The sequence below is a fragment of the Herpailurus yagouaroundi genome, unplaced genomic scaffold (genome assembly GCF_014898765.1).
Source record: "Herpailurus yagouaroundi ecotype Mexico unplaced genomic scaffold, PumYag 163, whole genome shotgun sequence".
NCBI classification, from domain to species: Eukaryota; Metazoa; Chordata; class Mammalia; order Carnivora; family Felidae; genus Herpailurus; species Herpailurus yagouaroundi.
The window spans coordinates 65595242-65615976 of NW_024412404.1; the positions used below are offsets into that span (position 1 = coordinate 65595242).

Consider the following 20735-nt stretch of genomic DNA (forward strand, 5'->3'; position numbering starts at 1 on the left):
AGTCGGCCCCGGGGCCGGGGGAGGGGCGCGGAGACCCCGCGGCCGCGTTGCCAGCAGCGGGCGGTTGAGGAGGGCCTAGCGGGTTAGGTGACTCTGCCTCCCTGGAGCCGAGCGGTCGAGACGTGTGCATACTCGGGTAGCGCTCGCGTGTTCCAGCTCACCTGCAGCCGCAGACGGGGATTTCCTGTTTGGGGAGCTGGCCGAGCCGGGGTCTGTGCTGCTTTGGCACACGCGCTCCTGGCCCTGGGGACGGCTCCAGAAGGGGACCCGCGGGGCTGCGCGGGATTAGGGGACACCGAACTGGGTGGGCGCGTACGAGCCAGGGCTTCCGGGGCCGCCTCCCCCTGTGAGCCCTCCGGGGCCTGGGGGTTCTCTGAGCTTCGTACCGCTCTACTGCCGCCGGGTACGGTGGGGGCTCCAGGGCCGGATGGCCGGGGAGCCAGTCCCCAGCCCCGCCACTACCTAGCCTTGTGACCCTTGGGCAGGCTTCATTACCGGGCCTCAGTTTCCTCGACGGTGAGATGGATTCTTAGAGTAGCGGCTCCCTAGGGTTGTGGTGGGTGAAGGAGGCGGTGCGTGTACCCCGCGACCTCGCCTGGCGCGCGGGATCGTCAGCCCGGAGTATTTTCAGTATGGAACAGAGTAGTTGCATGGCGGTCCCAGGCAGTAAGTGCCTGTGGACCCAATTCCGTGGGATTAATTCCCCCCCCCCCCCGGATTTGATTTAGGGGCAGGTAGTGCCCTGCTTGGGAGAGCAAGTGAAACGGGGGAGTTAGGTGCCTGTGTTGGGAATGGAGCAGGGTGAGAATTCCTGCCTGAACTTGTGGCTGGTCATGGGCTGGGGACGTGGCGGAGTCAAAGGTATTGACCAGAACAGCTCTTTTGAGTTTTGAGCCTTGCTTGGAAAATTGTTTGGGGTGGGGAGGAAGGAGAGAAATGACCAATACTCCTTGATGAAAGCTGGGTTCTGACTCATCCAGCGCTTGCGTTCAGATTACCGAGGACAGCCAAGGTGGACGCTTCCTGAAAGGACCAGGGCCTGCGCGGGCCTGCCCTCCGGACGTGTTTGAACTTACTATCACCTGAAAGACTGTTTTGCTCTGTGTGTTGCACAGTTTGGTTTTTAGGTTTCATTTTTTATTCATAAAAATCCTTAAAATAACACAGTCCGTACCGTACCACGTATTCTTGCCGCTGGCCCGCACTTAAAGTGACCCAGGAGACAAGACACCTTTTCCGTAGCGATTAAACAGGCACCTGGGCAATGATGCATGGCATCCAGGAAGGGAATAAATCTGCCGGTTTCGGTGAAAATGGAAGCATTTACGTTACTAAGTAGGGGCGCCTGGGTGGCTCAGTTGGGCCTCAGACGCTTGATCTCCTCCCGAGTCTTGATCTCGGGGCTGTGGGTTCGGGCCCGCGTTGGGCTCCGCGCTGGGCGTGAAGCCTACTTAAAGAAAAATTAAATCGTACTTGGCATTGTAGTCATTTAAAAATGTGCTCTGTAAACATCACTTCTCAATTTTAAAATTTTACGTGAATTGAACTTTTTGCTTGCGTCGTGTCAGGTGTTTGTAGATCGCTGACACCTCAGCTGGTCTGTGCTGGGCGGAATGTTCGTACCCATCTGCAGAGTAATTGAGATTTTGCCCGTGTGTAAAATACTTACGAGTCGAGTATAGGCGGTATTTAATAAAGGGTAGCTGGTGTTATCTGCAGATGAGGAACTGCAGGAGCAGAACACCTAACGAGAGAGAAACTGCTATTTATCGAGCACCAGTTATCCTGCTGATGAAGAACCAAGGTGTCTGTTACCTTGTCCAAAGTCACGTTAGTTGGGATTTGAACCTGGTCCTCAAACGGCACACCATGCACACTGGATTACAGAGTACTCTTACCTATAACCTAAGAGAGGGCGGCGGCAGCGTTTATGTTTGTTTCAGGTTTATATCCTCATGCTACCAGACCCGGGGTACTTAATTAGAAAGCTAAGCATCTAAATATGAGAATATTGTGGGTAATGTAAAATAACTATTGATACTATCATACTTCTGCGTTTTCAAAACGTTTTCATATTTTTGTTTGATCTTCCCAACACTCCAGGGTATTAGTTACTGCTATTTTATAATTGGGAAGATTCCATGATTAAGACCTAAATTACTCTTCAAAGCCATGTTAGTGATACTGGAATTTAAGTTGTGTAGGTGTACTTTTTTCGTTTTTTTAATTCTTAGAGTATAATTGACACAGTATATTAGTTTCAGGTGCATTATTTATTTATTTTTGCATAGATCGGTTCATACTATTATAAAGTTTGGTAACATTTTAATTAAGTTATTTTTTAATGTTTATTTGGGGGGCGCCCCCCCCCCCCCCCCCCCCCCCCCCCCCCGGGCGGGGGCGGGGGAAGAGAGGGAGACACAGAATTCGAAGCCAGTTCCAGGCTCTCAGCTGTCAGCACAGAGCCCTATGTGAAGCTCCAACTGGAGCCGTGACATCATGACCTGAGCCGAAGTTGGACGCTTAACCAACTGAGCACCCAGGCACCCCTTAATTTTTAAAAATACAATCATATTGTGAGCAATTTTACATGTTGTAAAAATTCCTTGAAAAATGATTCTTAATGTCTTGATAGTATTTTATTGTATGACCATTAAAAAAACTATAGTATTGTTGAAGAATTGATTTTTCTAGTTATTTTCTATAAGATAATGGAAAAGTATTCATATACATAAATCTTTGTCTCTTTAATTACCTCCTTAGGATAGATACTTGACCGTGTGTAGGAAATTTCTGAAAGGTTGCAGTTTAATTTTTACCAGCAGGATATGGAAATGCTTGGCTCTCTCCATCTTTTTGGTTGTGGAATATTATTTAAAAAATCCTTTTCGGGGCGCCTGGGTGGCGCAGTCGGTTAAGCGTCCGACTTCAGCCAGGTCACGATCTCACGGTCCGTGAATTCGAGCCCCGCGTCGGGCTCTGGGCTGGTGGCTCAGAGCCTGGAGCCTGTTTCCGATTCTGTGTCTCCCTCTCTCTCTGCCCCTCCCCCGCTCATGCTCTGTCTCTCTCTGTCCCAAAAATAAATAAATACGTTGAAAAAAAAAATTAAAAAAAAAATCCTTTTCAGTTTAGTAGAAAGTGGTATCCCAGTTTTTTAAAAATGAGGTATGAACATACACACCATGTAAAATGCACAGATCTTAATACTTAGGTATGATGAATTTTTATAGTTGTACGTACACAAGTAATCACCAGTCACAACAGTATCGAGCCCCAGAATGTTCTTTCGCTCCTTTCCAGTAATCCCCACCGCTGATCCACTTTCTGTCAGTGTAGATTAGTTCTGCCTGTTCTTGGTACTTTATATAAATGGAGTCTACAGCTGCTGGTTTTTTATGTCTGGGTTGTTTTGCCCAGCATGCTTTCGAGATGCATGTTGTCGCATGGATCTGTCATTAGTTCCTTCTACTGCTGAGGAGTATTTTATTATATGAATAGACAACAGTTTCTCCAATTTGTAGACATTTGGGTCATTTCCGGTTTTTGGCTAGTGTGTCTGAGGCTGTTGTGAACATTCGTGTGCAGGTCCTTTTGTGGGCCTCTTTTCTTTCTCCCCGTCCCCTTAGGCTTTTGAGCCTCCCCAGCATCCTCTGCAGAGGCTCATTCAGAGGTTTTTGAGGGGCAGGTAGATCACTTATGGCCTGCGTCACACTGGCCAGAGCTCATTCTGGGGCCCCAGACAGCTGCAAGTGTAGTCAGGCTGTATGCCCACGAGGAGAAGGAAACCACACTTGGTGAAACACAGCATAGTCCCTGCCATAGGCCCTGAGGCCCACCTACCCACACGTTGGAGCTTCTGAGTTCTGCTGGACACGAGCGATAACCTGTTGATTAGGGACCCACAGTACGTCCTTTCCAGCCGTAGGTGGGTCTTTCTTGAGAACATGCCGCTTTCCTCTGGTGTGCCCCCGGGCAGCTCTCCCTTCTGCCTCAGTGCCGCCTGGGACTCAGACCTCCCTTTTCCTTTGTTTCAGCAAATGACACGCTTCCTACCTGGGAAAACGGCGTCTCCCCAACTCTCCTCCTACTCTCCCCTCCCCCAGTATCTAACATTTATTCGTAGCTTTACCCATTCTGGATTGCTTCACTCCTGACCTGGAACAGACTGCCCCTTATGTCAAGATGAATTCTTCTCTGCTCTTAGGTTCCCCTCCCCTGCCGCCCCGAGACTTTGCATCCTTAGAAGGCTCTTTTGCCTTCAACCTTTTCCTCTCCACTGGCACTACCCCCTCACAAGATAAACGTGAAGATTTTCTTGTATTTAAAAAAAACAGGGGCGCCTGGGTGGCTCAGTCAGTTAAGCGTCCAGTTTAGGCTCAGGTCATGATCTCACAGTTCGTGGGTTTGAGCCCTGCATCCGGCTCTGCGCTGACAGTGCTTGGGATTCTCTCTTCACGCTCTCTGCCCCTCCCCCGCTCACATATTTTCTCTCTCTCGTAATAAATAAATAAACTAAAAAAAAAAAAAAAAAGCCAATCCCTTGAGCCTGCCTTTGCCTCTGCCTGGGACTCCCCCTGTTTACAGACAGATCTCTTATTAAAGTGTAGATTTCTAGCAACCTGCTTCCTCCTCTTAGGTTCAGTCCCCCGCATGCTGCAGTCCGACTTGTGCTTCTGCCGTCCAGCGTTGCTGGTGCCCTGCCACCTGCATCAGATGGTTGTCATTCCTTCCTCCTCCTTCTCTTGACTTCTGTGAGGCCCCTTAACCTTTGAGGGGCACAACAGAATCGAGCCCCAGAATGTTCCATTTAGGCTCCATTTTCTGGTCTACTGCCGGGTTCCTTTTCCTTTGTCTGTCCCAACTCCTGTTGATGAGTCCTCTGTGTTTTTGTAGAGCTTGGTGCCAGCTCTGTTTCTTGATTACCAAGTCTGTCTGCAGATGAAGCACAGACTTCTTTCCTGAGTTTGAGACCATCACTAGCAGCCCACCAGATTTCCTCTCCTCTCAGGTTAGCGGCTAGTATATGTGACCCATGCCTGCTGCCACCGCTGGTCATCCATCAATCACTGAAACTTGGAGTCGCTCTAGCCCTTGCTTCTAAGGTCACCAACCAAATCCTGCCCCTCCTACCTCTGAAATCCCTTTCATTCTGTTCTCTGACGCTGGATGGGAGGCTCACTCTTCTCTCAGCCGTACTGTTTCACTGGTTTTACAGGTCGCCACTCCTTTGCTTACCCACAGGTTAGTTGTCCTTACTTCCTTTCTCTATGTAACATTTTTTTTTTTTTAATTGTGTTTTTTTCCTGCTTTTTCACATTTTTTCTGATTGGGGGTGGTTATATTTGAACTTAGAATTCTGTGGAAGGGTGTTTAAGTTCAGTATGAGGATAGACTTAAAAGATATCTTTGCCAAGACAATTTTGTATGAAAGTAGTTGATAAATATACACTGAGATGCCTAAGAACTTAGTCAACAATTTATTAATCCACTGTCCTGTCTGTTCATACTATCAATTTTTAGAAAATCTTTTGTAGTATAATGTAAAAAAAGGATGTTGTTGTAAAAAGTAGTTTCTTTTTTTCCCCTTGTTTTCTGCCTGCGTGCCTTCATTTCCAACATTTTATTCCTGTTCCTGTGGTCACAACTATACCTCTGCCTCCACAGTACTGTGCTTAGAAAGTGAATCCTAGAATTTGTAGTGACCATCTATCTGCAGTCCCTTTTCAGAGACATCGTGCAGACATCTAGTTTCCCCCTTTCCTAAGGATCTGAGAACATAATTGATTTATAGGACTGCGAGTTGGGATGGATGAATATTTAGAACCACTTCATATGAAGTAAGTCTTCACTCAAGAGATACCATTGACTTGAAAGTTCATCCGAAAGATTATCAAGACCTTGCAAGCCTTCCATTTCAGTCTTTGTTTAATACAACAAAATTGTAGCAGTACAAAAGCAATTCAGGCAGTTCTTGTACAGGTTTTTTGGTAATAGAATTGAATATATATACATATCTCCTTATTTTAAAAATTTTTAAAGACACTGTAGCTTTAAAACATTGCGTTTTGTTGATTTCTAGGTCCCTCCTCGTGGTCCATTTTTGGGCGCCATGGGCTCCGCAGTGTGCTCAGATGAACGACGTGATGGCAGAGTTGGCCAAAGAGCACCCTCAAGTTTCATTTGTGAAGGTATTGTATTTCCAGTGTCGCATCTTTTGTGAGCTTAATTCTGACTTATGATGCAGACTGCGTTTTACTAACGTAAGGGAGGAGGGGTGTGGGATTCTACATTTATAGTTGGTGCATTTGTTATTTTTGCAGTAGATTATTCTTAAAAATCTTAAAATTGCTTTGCACTTCTCAAGTACCGAGTAGTGTAACAATCACCATACTTTCCCTGACACATGCTTGGTAGATTGCAGGATGGGCAGCGGGGATGTTTGTGAACAGAAGCAGACTAGATCATTCAGTGTGGGCCATTGTGGTTTTAGTACGGTAAAAATACTAACAGAACTTGCTTCATCGAAGAGCAAGGTGTGATGTGCCAAGTGATTGGAGAAAGGGTGTGTGAGGCGGCTGGGAACCCGGGGAACGGAAAGAAGCTGCTATCTGGGATCTGGGGTCAGGTAAATGCAGACCCATAGGAGAAACCGAAAGCTTTGCTGACCTGTTTAGGAAGCAGAGAAGGAAGGAATCTGGTGTCTCTCTGGCTTGCCTTGTTTTCACCCAGCTTTGCATGCTCTAGTTCCTAGTTTGTGTCTTGGGTGGGCATGTACTAGGAAGTGATAGTTGAGGCTGTGGATTAGCTACTTGGTTTAGCACATTTAATGCTGTCATTCAGGACTTAGTACTGGTTGAAACAACAAAGCCACAGTAGAGAAGCCGAGAATCTTAGAAATGAAACCCTGGTTTCAGAAACTTGAATCCTTCAGATTTAAAGAAACAAGAAAGACCAAAGCCTTATTTTATAAAACCAGAATTTGTGAGTTCAGAGGACATGTTTAGTAAATATACCCACATGTGGGGTTAAAAGTGACATCTCTATTTTCTGCTTTTTGTATCAACTGAAAACAGAATTCTGAAGGCTAATTCACCTGTGTAACAGGAGATAAAACTTTCAGGCAGTTTCTGTACAGATAAGTGTGCTTTGAATGGTGTTGCAGTTAGATGTCTCAAAATCACAACAGCGTGAAAGGTGTACAACGCGAAGCTCCCCTGCACCTCCCCCCCCCCACCCCCCCGCTGTCCTGCCCTATAAAGAAGGGGCTGCCTGTGTTAATTTTGCATGATTCCTTTGTTTTTTTTTTTTTTTTTTTTTTTTTAATGAAGATAGAGCAAATATAGAAGTAATAGCTAGCTTTTTAAAATTTAAGGACTTATTTAAAATTCCAATGAAATGTGTAAATGTAACCTTAGAATATAACCCTAAAATGTCCAGTATAAATAATAGAAGGAGACATTAAAACTGCATGTTTGGTCAGTGATAAAAGATAATGATTACAAGTGGAATGAATGATTAAACATTTCAATCATAAGATTAATCAAGATGATGGTAATTGTTGCAAGTCTGCTTTTATGTGTATAATGTTACAGGTTTAGGTGACACATTGTTCTGAGCTGCCATCTGAATGGTTTATTTAAAGAGACTATAGAATTACTTCTCACATTGGTACCACACTTGGCAGTGAGATTTTAAGTTGTTCAAGTGCTTAAGCGTCTCGCCAGGCGTTGGAAGTCCTGGTCTGCTGGGGATGCCTGAACCCTACTGCACCTGCCTCTCGGGGGTAGGGGCTGGCGCTAGGTGGGGCAGTTCTCCCAGGAGTCATTACTTTCTGAAAATTCACTCTGTGGAGTAGTTGGTCTTTAAATGGCAGGGATAACCTGCAGTGGACTTTGTAAGGTAGGTAATTTAATTGGTGAGCAAATAAGTAAAAAATTTGAGAGGTCTGTTGGCATTCCCCAGGAAGAGAGGGTGCAGTTCATTTTAAAATAACTGTCGATTGTTATTGAGAGCTTTTTGAACAGTCTAGGGAAGGGAACTGATGTTCTGCTCTGTGTCTTTTAATTTGATTTCTTAGTTTTTTTTGTTTGTTTTTTGACTGCCAACAGTCTGGCATTTTTGACTTGTGAATTATAGAGATCAGTCCATTTTATAACTTAGATTTCCAAAATCATCATGTAGGTGATCTCAAGCATAATGTTTTTAATACTTAATTTTTTTTCTTTTTTTTTTACTGTTTGTTTATTTTGAGAGACACACAGAGCATAAGCAGGGGAGGGGCAGAGGGAGGGAGAAGCAGAATCTGAAGCAGGGTCCAGGGTCCAGGCTCCGAGCTGTCAGCAGAGCCCGACGCGGGGCTGGAACCCTTGAACCGTGAGATGGTGACCTGAGTCAAAGTCGGACGCTTAACCGACTGAGCCACCCAGGCGCCCCTTTAATAGTTTGAGTGTAGAGTTTTGTGACCACCAACAGTTTCTTGTTTTGTAGACAATGGGAAAGTAATACCTGAGAAAAGTTAGCGTACGTTTTGGTCCGAATTAGTCTGTGCTCACTGGAACAGGTTGTTGAAAGGCAGGACTCTCACATTTATTGCACGTGGACGAACACCCTCCTTCCTGTACTGATGGGCTGGTGACGAAGTGCACGCACGCTCCTTGGCACCACGTCTGTGCCCGTGCCTTGCGGTGATTCGCTGTTGCGCGTTGGCTGCCCCATCCAGCCCGAACCCAAGGCTCTGGGCCCCACAGGAGGTTCGCACACCTCCAAGGCCTTCGAGAAGACCTAGGAGTCGCTCTTATTGCCCAAAGTCTTACTGAAAACTTAACATTTGTTCAGAGTGAAATTAAATGGCTAATTAAAATGTTACATGTCCTTGCTTTTCAAAATGTGTAAAGTCAGTTTGTTAGCTCTTTGCCTTTAAATTTTTTAATTTTGTTTTTTTCATGTTTTTATTTATTTTTGAGACAGAGAGAGACAGAGCATGAGCAGGGGAGGGACAGAGAGAGAGAGGGAGACACAGAATCCGAAGAAGGCTCCAGGCTCTGAGCTGTCAGCACAGAGCCCGACGGGGGGGGGCTCGAACCCACAGACTGTGAGATCATGACCCGAGCCGAAGTCAGACGCTCAACCGACTGAGCCACCCAGGCGCCCAACTCTTTGCCTTTAAAACGGGAATACACGTTTATTGTTTACTCCCTTGTTTGGTAGATAGACTCTTTCAAGGTCTAGGGTGTGGTAGTGGGGTGGGAAGGAGCGAGAACAGCATAAGGCTCCTTGTGATGGGGTAGTTGGGTACCAGTAGTTCTATTCAAGGTCTGAGTCAAATTCGTCTTTTCGTAGAGTGGCTGTACATTTTTTTTTATTTTACGTTTGATTTTATTGTGATTTAAATTATTAATTGAAATATTTTATTCAATTTGTTACATTAAATTTATTATTTTTTTTCTTCAAATGAGAATTGTATATTTTTAAGGTGTGCAACATGATGATTCAAATCAAATCCATTTTATATGAAGTCTCCCATGTACCCCTGTGGCTTTTTTTTTTTTCCCCCATCTCCAAACTTAGTCTGTGCCTATGGTTCAACGATTAGAGAATATCTTGTACTTCTGTCTGTTCTGTCGTTTAATTCCTGTTTTGTTTGGCTTCTTGAGTAGGTGGTGGGATATTTGAAGTAGAGACCTGTACCTTACCTTGTTTTCATTTTTTTATTGCTTTCCTTTGTGTCATTGGCTTCCATCTCCTATGCCAGCCTCCCCCACCCCTCTTCCAGCTTGGTATTCTGATTCAATTAAGCCGTGGTACTCATTTTACCATATAAGGCACTTTGGTACATAAAATCTCAAAGTCAAGCTTATTGGACACCTGGTTGGTGAGGTTTTGTACTACTGTATTTTATTTAGTAGTAATCTGATTTGTATAGTTCCTGCCGAACTTGAATTTTACGTCCATTGTAACTTCAGATACGAAGGCAAAGGTATAGGAGTTAGATACTTAAATTTGTATTTTTTGATTCTTAAAAAATAGGAATTGTTATAATTTGATTCTTGAATGCACAAGCATCTTAAAATACAGCTCACAGTTCAGTTTCTAAGGGTCTCTAAAATCAGTATAGATAATTTCTGTGTGGTTATAGAAATGTTCAATTCTAAATGTCTGTTCAGTTAGTGTTTGTAAACAGACAATGTAGGGTCATCTCCAGAAGGGTGCCAGCCAGCTGTGTAACTAGGTACCACTTAGCTGAATTCCTGTTTTTCAGTGTCAGAGAATAACCAGTTTATTTGGCATCTTAGAGAACATATGTAGGATTCCATTTTTGGAGAACTCTAAAAATGCCTCTCAGATAATTCAAGTAGAATTGCTAAATCTTAAAAATATTCTAGTTTTTAGGGGCGCCTGGGTGGCGCAGTCGGTTAAGCGTCCGACTTCAGCCAGGTCACGATCTCGCGGTCCGTGAGTTCGAGCCCCGCGTCGGGCTCTGGGCTGATGGCTCGGAGCCTGGAGCCTGTTTCCGATTCTGTGTCTCCCTCTCTCTCTGCCCCTCCTCCGTTCATGCTCTGTTTCTCTCTGTCCCCCAAAAATAAATAAACGTTGAAAAAAAATATTCTAGTTTTTATTTATGCTGTCTTGGTAATTAAAAAAAAAATTAACAATTAACAGTTCATTAGCCATTCCTGGGCTACGTTTGGTAAAGGTCTTTTAAAAAGCTATCAAAAACATTAAAGATCTATTTGGACAAGGAATTTTACTTCGAAAGGTTTTCCTTTAATATCACAAGTCACAGAGTTAGAAAGAAGCCTCTTTTTGATGTTTAACAAAATATTCCTGAATGTCAGGTTTAATTGTTCTCTCCTCAGCCTTGGGGATCAGTGCCACGCTGGCCAGTGGTCACTCCCGTTGTTGGCTTAGCAATAGTGACCACCATTTATTCAGTATTGTGTCAAAATTTATTTACCCAACACTTACAGGCCACTGCTATGCTAGTCACTGGGGGTACACAACAATAGGGTAATTGGGTAACGTTATCAAGGTAATTTCAGAGAATAGTTCTGAAAGGAAAGAAATTAGGTGTGGAAGAAGAGAACCTGGGCTGATGGGCGCTTTATTCCGGTCTGGCTGGAGAGCTGCATCTAGTAAGAGAGCTGGAAGAGGAAAAGGAGCTGTCCTTGGGAGAGCCAGGACAAACTTTTAGGCTGTGGATTAGCAAGTGAGTACTGCTGGAGGGCCTGGCCTGCATATGGGCCACCGGTGGGGCCAGTGAAGGGGGAGAGGGTATGGCAGGAGGCTGGAAGGGGAGGCAACAGCCACATGACCTGTGGGCACTGGTGGAGTTTGGGTTTTATTTTGAGTGCAGTGGAAGTGACACATCAGTTTCTGGTTTTAAGCGCTTACCTGGCTGTCCTGTGGGGAGTGGGTTGAAGTGGCGGAAGGATGCAGACTGGAAGCAAGTACGCACGTTAGGAGGCTATTTCACAGGCCAGGTAAGAGATGCCTTGGACACTGGTGGCAAGGGAGCATCGAAATGACGTCATGGTCTGATTTGGCTTGTATTTTGGAGGGGGAACCCAGAAGACCTGTTAACGGGTTGGATGTTGGGTGAGGGAAATGGAGTAATCAAAGTTGTCTTCCTTTTGATTGGATCACTGGCTGGATGAAAGAAGACAGAGATGCCCTGGGGAGGAACAGGCTTGGTGGGAAATGCCTGGTAGAGATCCACATACAGATGTCAAGTGTGTAGCTTGGAGCTGAGCGGGGAGGTCTGGCCTGGATACAACTTGGGCGTTGTCGCCATATTGGTGTTTCTTAGATGAGACCGCTCAGGGAGGATGAGCGTAAATAAGAGAAGTGCACTCAGAACCAAGTCCTGGGATGTGCCAGCCGTGGAGAGGTTGGCCAGATGTGAGGGAAGAAGCCAAAGAGACTGAGTCATGAGAGTTATAGGAAAAACAAAACAAAACATGGAAGGCCAAGTGAAGGGTATCATGAGAAGGTGGGTGCGGTCGTACTAATGATACCGAAAGGTCAGTAACATGATGAACAAAGAGTAACCATTGGCTTTGGTGAAATGGTAGCTTGGCGGTGTAGAGAGGAGCTTGGCTCTGGAGCTACACTGCCCTCCTCCACTGCTCACCATTGTTGGAATCTTGGCTGAGTTACCTAACCTCCTTAAATTCCAGTTTCTTCTGTTAGTTAGGTGTAATGACAGCATCTATGATCATGCAGATTAAATGACTCAGTATTCAAACTGCACTTAGAACAGTGTCTGGCTTAGATTAATCATAGCTGTCAGCCATTACCATCATAGTGGTCTTCGGTGACCCTCTAGAGAGGGAGTTCCCTACCTCTGCAGTTAACCTTGCTGTGGTAACAGCTCCCTGCCTCTCCTCACCCGACCGCACATGGGAAGGGTCTGAGTTTGAGAGTCATGGTTCAGGAAGTAGATGGTTCCCAACAAAGGCATTTTGTCTGAAATTCCATTCTGGAAACGTTCGTGTTTGGTGAGGGCTAAAGTCATGTATAAATCCTATCTTTGAAATTTAATCTTTCTTTTTGATCGATATAGTAGAAAAAGTTTACCGTAGTATAGTGAAAAAAAGCATAGGTTTTGTAGTCAGTCTTGGGTTTATTTCTCTCCTACCCAGTGACTGTGTGTTTTGGGACAAGTTACATCTTTACCTAGCCCCCTGTAAGGTTGAGATGATAATGTACCATACACTTTTCCAGGTGTTAAGTAGTTTAGGCAGTTGAATGCAAAGAGCCTGTCATGGTTTATGGCACCGAGTAGGTTTTCCATGAAAGATAGCTATTATTGACTGCCGTTGGTCTTTTCTGAATGCAGCTCACTTCTCAGTATTTATTTATTTTCTATTTTCATTGATAGAACTGTCATGTTGCTTTACATCCAATAAAAATGTTTCCAGAGAATTTTACTGCTGCAAAGGTTTTAGGGCCTCAGATAACCCTTGATGTTCTGGGAGAATGGCTGTGCCTTTAGTGACAGTCCTGGCCCCTGCTCTGGGAGGATTTGTTTGTCACCACTGCCTTTGTCTTACGAAGATGTCATCTCGCTGGGAGCTATTTTGAGGAGAGGTGCTTGTGGTGATCCTCCTGGCTTTAGGAATTTCAAGAGGATGATTTGCTTCCTAGAAGAATTGTCACTAAGGGAGACCCTTGGAAACCAGCAGGAATATGAGAAGAGGTCAACTTTAAGCAGCACAGAGGAATGTGTTTTTATGATTCCCGATGTTGCCTGTTTTGGTTTGGTTTAAGACCATAGTATCTTGTTTTTGCTGAGTATTGCCCCCTTTCTTTTATTAAAAAAAAATTTTTTTTAATGTTTATTTATTTTTGAGAGAGCTAGAGCATGAGCGGGTCAGGGGCAGAGACAGGGAGACACGGAATCAGAAGCAGTCGCCAGGCTCCCGGCTCGCAGAGCCCAACGTGGGCTCGAACTCACAGACTGTGAGATCATGACCTGAGCCGAAGTCGGACGCTCAACCTACTGAGCCACCCAGGTGCCCCTTAGTACTGCCCCTTTTTAAAATTTGTGTTATTTTGCTGTTAGAATCCAGTTGTACCAAAGATAGGGATCGTAACTGAGCCTTACCCAGTGCCAGTGTGTGCCGGGCACTCCAGGGGTATTATTTGCAAGAGAAAATAACGAGCTGCCCCAGTCATCGCCTTCTCTGCTGTTATTTGCTTTGAGTGTGCAATTGTTTGAAAGAAAACGGCACAGAAGTTTTCAGAACTTTCAGAAAGCGTGTTCTACATAGTGGTCTCCAAATGCTTTGTCTTCTCTCTGTTCATTTTTTTTAGTTTATTGGACAGTTGATGTTGACTTGAAACGTATATAATTTTCACGTTAATACATTTGAAAGATGAAGGTAATTAAAAATATTTGTCTAAAGGGCGTTTTGAAGAAATAAAAATAAAGTAGTAAAAGAGCACCCGGGAATGTGTGAGACAGAAGATAGAAACCAAAGACGAATGACTGTGCCTCCCACTTACCGTCCAGGTTCATTTGGATAGATGGATGCTGGATTGGGGAAGGCTCTAGATAAGAATAGTGATTCAAGCCCAGTGGAAACCTTCTCTTCCTGGAAAAATACAGGATATAGATCTTTAACTCTTTTAACAGTATAATTTATCAATAAATTTTATTTCCTAGAGGTATAATGTGAATTCAGATTTTTATTGGTTTTAAAAAGTTTATATTAAATTGAAAGTCCTGTGAGGGAAGGATACAATATTACGTCTTAGTTTCTCTCAAAGTGTATTGTTTACAAAATCCTGCACATAAATAGCTTACAGGAACTGTGTTCTAATTATTTAGAAATCGAGTTGCGTGAAATTCATATGTCAGGTAACACACCGTGTCTCGTTGAGGGGCCTCAAGGAAATCATCAAGCAGGATGCAGTCATCTTATTGAAAATGCATTTAAATGTATGAATAGACCCAGAAGTAGATAACCTAGCAAGATCTCTGCCTAGTGTCCGGCAGCCTTGCAGGGGTTAAAAGTAAAATTTATCAGACATCAATAGTTTATTGAAGAAATACTCCTTTTTGCTTCATAATTTGCAGAAGGCTGCAACTGTCAGTCATGATGTACTGCCTCTTGAAATTAGTCAATAGAGCAAACAGCAAGAATTGCTGTGGGCAGAAAATAAGCACTGTAATCATGACATAACTGGGGTCAGTGATTTATGGATTTCAATATAGTAGTAGCTGCATATGATTGAAAATTTACTAGGTCACTAGTGCACCAAAAATTTTATTCACAGCCTCCAGGCATCTTTCGAAATGTGCAACAAAATAAAAACCTCTGAACCTGTTTTGACACTGCGGACTCAGTGGATGACACACCAGCCCAGTGAGTCTCATTTAAATGTAAATGTGTCATAAACTTTTGTACCAGACTCTTTAGAAACATCACCTACTTGAAGGGATGCTGCATGTGAATCTGGTAGACATATTGAAGTCGTAAAAAAGGACCTTTTCATAATCAAGCTTTATATTCTTTTGTTTTTAAAGTTGGAAGCTGAAGCCGTTCCTGAAGTATCTGAAAAATACGAAATTAGTTCTGTTCCCACCTTTCTGTTTTTCAAGGTAAGGATAAGGACGCAGAAGAGATCCTGCATCTGTAGCGGGCCGGGGGGCTGAATCTTGGTTCCTTTACCCCTTTCCCTGATCCGTGAACGTTAGACACTCGGTTGTTCCTTGCTTTGCCCCGTCTTCTTGTAGTCTCCTTGTTTGCATTGATGCTAGAGCTTGGCCTGGGGCATCCTGCAGAAGTGATATGGGCCATGTAGAGGACCAGCAACCAGAATTGGAGCTTCTGGAGAACAATCCAGATACTTGGCTATAGCCGCAAAATGTCCCCTCCGTTGGGTAGAAGTTGGTTGCTTAGGGCATGTGCCTGGACATAATGGAACATCTGGCCGGTCCTGGTTTGATTAATGACTCTCTTAGGAAGCAGGTGCAAATCTGTGCTTCGGGGCACCTCCGAGTGTCCCCACAGTTCCTCCAAGTACTGCATTTGTACTTAGTAACAGATTAATCCCCACGAGGGTGGAGGAAATCTTTTCTCTTTAAGGTTGGACTCTGATCTGGTTTGAGTTTGAGGTGTAGCGATGTTTTCCTAGTATGTTCCCAAAAAGGGGATGAAAGAAAACAGTTAACATATTTCTGAAATGGAGATGCATTCCGCCAATTGGTAATCAGAGTTTTAAAAACTCACCTAATAGTAAGTAGTGTTGACCTCTTTAAAAATCAGCTAGAGCTGTGGATTCGTGCTTGTTATAATTTTGGAGCTTTATGCCGCACGTATTTTAAATGACTTTTTTAACTTCAGAATTCTCAGAAAATTGACCGATTAGATGGTGCACACGCCCCAGAGTTGACCAAAAAAGTTCAGCGACACGCATCTAGCGGCTCCTTCCCACCCAGCGGTAATGAGCATCCTAAAGAAGACCTCAACCTGCGCCTGAAGAAACTAACTCATGCTGCCCCTTGCATGTTGTTTATGAAGGGGACTCCTCAGGAGCCCCGCTGTGGTAAGAAGCTGCTTTCACACGGACGCAAGCAGAGTGGGCTCCACCGGCGTGGGGTGCGGCTGGGTGGGCGTGCTCTGGTCCTGCCACTCCGTCCCTCCTTCGCCTGTGTGGAGACAGCTTTAGGAAATCCGGAAGGTCCTAATTCCCGCTCACACTCTGTATTGAGGTGGTGAGAATCTGTTTTGCACCACAGACACAGAGAATTTCAGAACCCAGAGGCTTCTTAGAAGTCATCCAGTTGAAGATTTTTGTTTATGTAATAAGCACCCAGAGATGGAAAGCCACTCAGCATACCGGGAGCAGAGTTGGGAGGGCATTGCTGTTGTGTGAATGGGCTTTTGTCTGTTCAGCTCTGTTTGCTGTTAATGGTTTCCTGTCTCTCTTGGGAGTCTCTTTTTATTCACCTTGCCCAGATTGAGCGGTTTAAAAAGTTTCAGAATTTGGTGGTGGTTCTGTGTCTCCCCCTGTACTTTGGCCTTCCCTGTTGTCACACATCGAATTATGCGACTAGAGTTCAACTACTGCTGTCATTCCCAGTTTATAGGTGCTCTTGTTTTCTGTGTATGTGTACACCCACCCCCCGACCCCCCCCCCCACACACACATATACATGCATATGTACGCGTGTAATTTTCTCCTGAAGTAAGTTTTAGGGTTTATTTGACCCCTCTGGTATCGGGTTTATGTTATTTTCTTTTTACTATGCCTAGTACAACATTATTCTGCTTCATAATTGAGCATTTAATGCCTTTTGATGATGCTGTTGAGAATCAGTTTGTTTCAACTATACAGGGGGGAATTTTTTTCAGATAGGTGGCAGTAAAATTGAGTGTGCTGTTGATAAGATTACTGCATGTCCAGTGTGACTTTATAAAAATAACCTAGCTTCTAGCATAGCTTTAATTGTAAATTCTTCCCTATATGGTTAGCAAATTACATACTAGATTCTGAAGAAGTCCAGTTTTAAAGATTTAAAGTTTCATGTTGAGTCCCATCTTAAAACGATAAAAGGCTCCTTTAGCTCTCACTTCTACTTGAAAAATTTCCTTGCTGGCATTTACGTGTCCAAGGATGCTTGCTGTTTAGATGTTGAAAAGCAAACTCTGTCTCTACCAGAGTTAACTCCAGGTAGCAAGAGTCAGTCTCTGTTGTGGTTGTTTGTTTTTAATAGAGGTTGTGGCTGGTTTACTTTCCCCTATCAGGCAGGAGAATCCTTTCTGGTGCTTTCTGTGGTGACCTAATAACAAGGACTTACAACGTGAGTCTGACGGGGTTTGTTCAGTGCCTTCACTGAAATGTGACGAGTAGTGGAACTGGCTGTCACGTGGATGCACCTGAATGACAGGTTCCCACGTAGGAAACCTCAGTAAAGCCGATACAGTGCTCTCTTCTTTGGGTTCGAACAGGACCGTCCTCTCACTCTTTTCTGAGTGGTGACCTTACCAGATCGTCAGGTGGTAAAACCCGCAGCTTGGGGAAGGTGTGCTGAGGCAGCAGGGGGAAGCACAGTGGCCGGGTGTCACAGCAGGGGGGCTGCAGCCCAGGGCCACCCTTGATGACGTAGGTACAGGTCAGTGACCCTTTCGGTGCCTTAGGTCCTTCCTTTGGTGGCGTTGGGGTTGGAGCCAGTCTTGGGGATCCTTTTCGAATCAGATGTTGTATGATTATTCCAATAAATTAGAAGTACCCTGAGGAATAACCATTTTTCTGCTTACCTCTTCATTAGACTTAACTTATAATGCATTTCTAGTCATTTGTATGTTAACTGGCATTTAGAAGAGTGTATAAAAAGCAAGTTAGAGTAAAAAAGAAGCTTTCAAACATTTTGGGACAATCTGAAAAACATAATTACAGACATCTAGATAATAAGAGATGTAATTGGGGAATTCAAACAAGATTTTTAGATATATGTAATTTAACAGGTACAGTTTCATTTCAAACAAGTACTTGCTTTATTCTTTATAATTTTTATAACTATGTTTTTGACAAGTTTTTCTGTTTCCTGAGGTCTTGATTTGTGTAACAACATGTCTTTGTATCAAGTATAGTAAGTAAGTGACGTATGGGAAATAGATCATTTTAGAATGTTGGTATTCTTTAATAAAACATCTATTCAAGGATCAGTTAGAAGGTGCCTTTCTTGTGCCTGTACCCTGCCACTTCCTTCATTGATGCTCCTCTGGCTCTGGCTCTGTGTCCCCCTTTGTGTGCCCTGCTACACGGACTCTGCATCTCGAAACCGTTCTCTTTCAGGAATGTACTCGACTTTCACCCTCTTCCTTTCTGAGCCCACTTAGTGGAAAATAGGTTTTGCTCTTGTGTTCGCACATCCGAGGTGAGGTACAAGCGGAGCCTCCTCTGTACAAGCAGTGACCGTCAGTGCTCGCGAACGCCACTGGCTGGTATTTCCATATTTGGAAAGAATTCCCTCGGAAGGCCCTGCTGTCAGTGGCAGCCGGTACTCCCCGTGGGCCCCCTCTGTGGAGTGGAGCTGCGGTTACGTTTGATTAGCCGACCCCACCTTGCTTTCGGGTAATCAGAAAACATGAATGTATAACATTTAAATTTTCTGTCAGGGAAACCTTGAGAGCCGTTTCAGGGTCTGCCCTGGAGCCCCGCTTGATCTCAGCCCAGCCCTTTCACACTTTACACCCTGTCTTTGTGGCTCTCAGCTTTGGCTTCTCCCGGCAGAACTGGGTAGTGTGTTAGGAGCTGGACGTGGTGATAGGGTGTCAGTTGTCAAAGAACTAGATTATTCTTAACTCTGTGCTCCTCAGGAGGACAGGAAAGAGAGGGCTCTCGTGTTTTAGGCAGATTTTCAAGACATACTGAGATGTACATCTTTTTAAACAGAATGTTAAATCCTTGAACATGCAGGTTAATTAAGTTATTTGGGAATTCTTGTATCCATTTCAGTTAACAAAGCTTTTAGCAAAGCAAAGGGTATTTGAATCACGGGACAGACTTTTCTTCTGCAGCAAAAGTCATCTAACAGGGTTTTCTTTTTAAATCTGACACAAACATTGTAGGTTGAGAAGTGGGCTTTAGGGTTTTATTGTTACTAGATGAAATGTACCAGTCAGGCTTATTGTTCATGCCTTCTGTCATGAGTAGAAATGACTGCAGACAGAAGCGGTGGTTCTGTGACAGCTAAGTGGTTCTTCTGCTTTTAAATATTTGTAATTGCGTGCATACGTTTTTCTTAAAAGTGTGTAAATATTTTGTTATTGGAATGAAGCCTTCTCACTGTTTTATCCTTAAGCATAACATTTCCAGTCTGCTCCTTTAACCCTTAAAAGCTGAACATTCCCCATCAATCTTTCTAGTCTGCATGTAATTGCCTAAAGCTAAAAGAAAGCTTTTCCTCAGCCAGTTACAGTAGAAATGAGTTAATATATTGGCAACAGAATAACCATCAGCAATCAGCCGTTAGCTGTTTACTAATGAACTCCCAGATGAGCGAAAAAAATTTCAGAATCAGTGTTTTACTTCAGGCTGTACATGAACTTAACACTTCAGTTGTAGGGAAAGCAACTTATATGCCGTACAAATACCAGTGCTTCATCTCAGTAAACTGTAGATTTGAAAATTGTTTGGAGCTCAGTAGTACATCTCCGTTTTCGTAGTAAAAGTGCTTTTGGAGGACAGCAGGTGAAGCCTGTTCTTGCAATTAATCACACTGAATTTGATGATTTGATTTTATTTAAAAATACTTGCTGATGCTGTGAAATCCTATAGGAATTTTGCACCTGAAGAACAGGTCATTTTCCAGTGAATTATGACTGTTTGAAAAGAAGGATGGTGTGTGAAAAGAGTAAAGTGGTACACAGTATTGAAAAACAATTGGGAAGAATTAGCTTATGGAAAGAAAAATATCCTCTTTTCAGACAAGACGAATAGATTTATAAAAGACTGGTATTCACACTCTTATTCTTCAGTACTAATGTCATAATAAGAAAATGATGTCAAAAAAGTACAGGACAGAAATGTGTCACAAAAGTATAATAAAATCACGGAACAAAGATTGTCACTATGGTGCAGTAAAAAAAAAAAAATCACATTACATACTTTGGGGAATGTAAATAGTTTTCAAAAGGACACTGTCAGGTAACAGCACCAGATGAGAAAGACGCTGTCAGCCTGTTGACAGTTCCTATGTAACAACACCAAAGACAGCTTTGAAACTCAGTGTATCCAGTGTCCACTAACAGAACACATTCCTCCTCGACCTAGATAATTTATTCTGTTAAAGATCATATGGGCTGAGAGCTCCTGAAATGGACACTCAGGAAGTACTTCCAGAGCAACAGAAACCAAACGGCTGGGATTCAGTATGCTCACGGAGTGGTTAAAAATGACTGTTGTGATTTTTTTTCCCCCATCCAGTGTTCATTCTCATAGACTCACAGACCGCAGGGCTGGGAGGGACCGTGGAGGCATCCGAATCCGTCCCCTGATCGATGGGGATGTGCGGGAAGGTGGGGTGGCCATCCAGGGCTCAACTGTTTGTCTCGTTGGTGGGTGGGGCAGGTTCTGGGGCTTTCTGACCAGCCTTATTTCTCCTACAACAAAATCATGCCTAATACTGAAGAGGAACATTGATAAAGAGAGACTTTTTAAAAAATTCACAAATGTGTTAAACTCTAAGCCCCACTTGAACACGTGGTTTATTTCAAGGTCAGA

At 43.8% G+C, this 20735-nt stretch overlaps 1 protein-coding gene across 3 annotated transcripts in view; it reads left to right on the plus strand.

Moving 5' to 3' along the window:
• Window positions 1-20735, plus strand: part of GLRX3 (glutaredoxin 3) — a 36884-nt gene that overhangs the window by 5206 nt on the left and 10943 nt on the right. For all 3 annotated transcript variants that reach the window (XR_005793761.1, XM_040486807.1, XM_040486808.1), the window contains exons 2-4: window positions 6080-6188; window positions 15032-15106; window positions 15852-16053. Coding sequence is in view for 2 of the 3 variants with exons in the window: in XM_040486807.1 (XP_040342741.1) it covers window positions 6080-6188; window positions 15032-15106; window positions 15852-16053 (386 nt within the window). In the remaining variant the exon portion in view is untranslated. The remainder of the gene's footprint in view (window positions 1-6079; window positions 6189-15031; window positions 15107-15851; window positions 16054-20735) is intronic.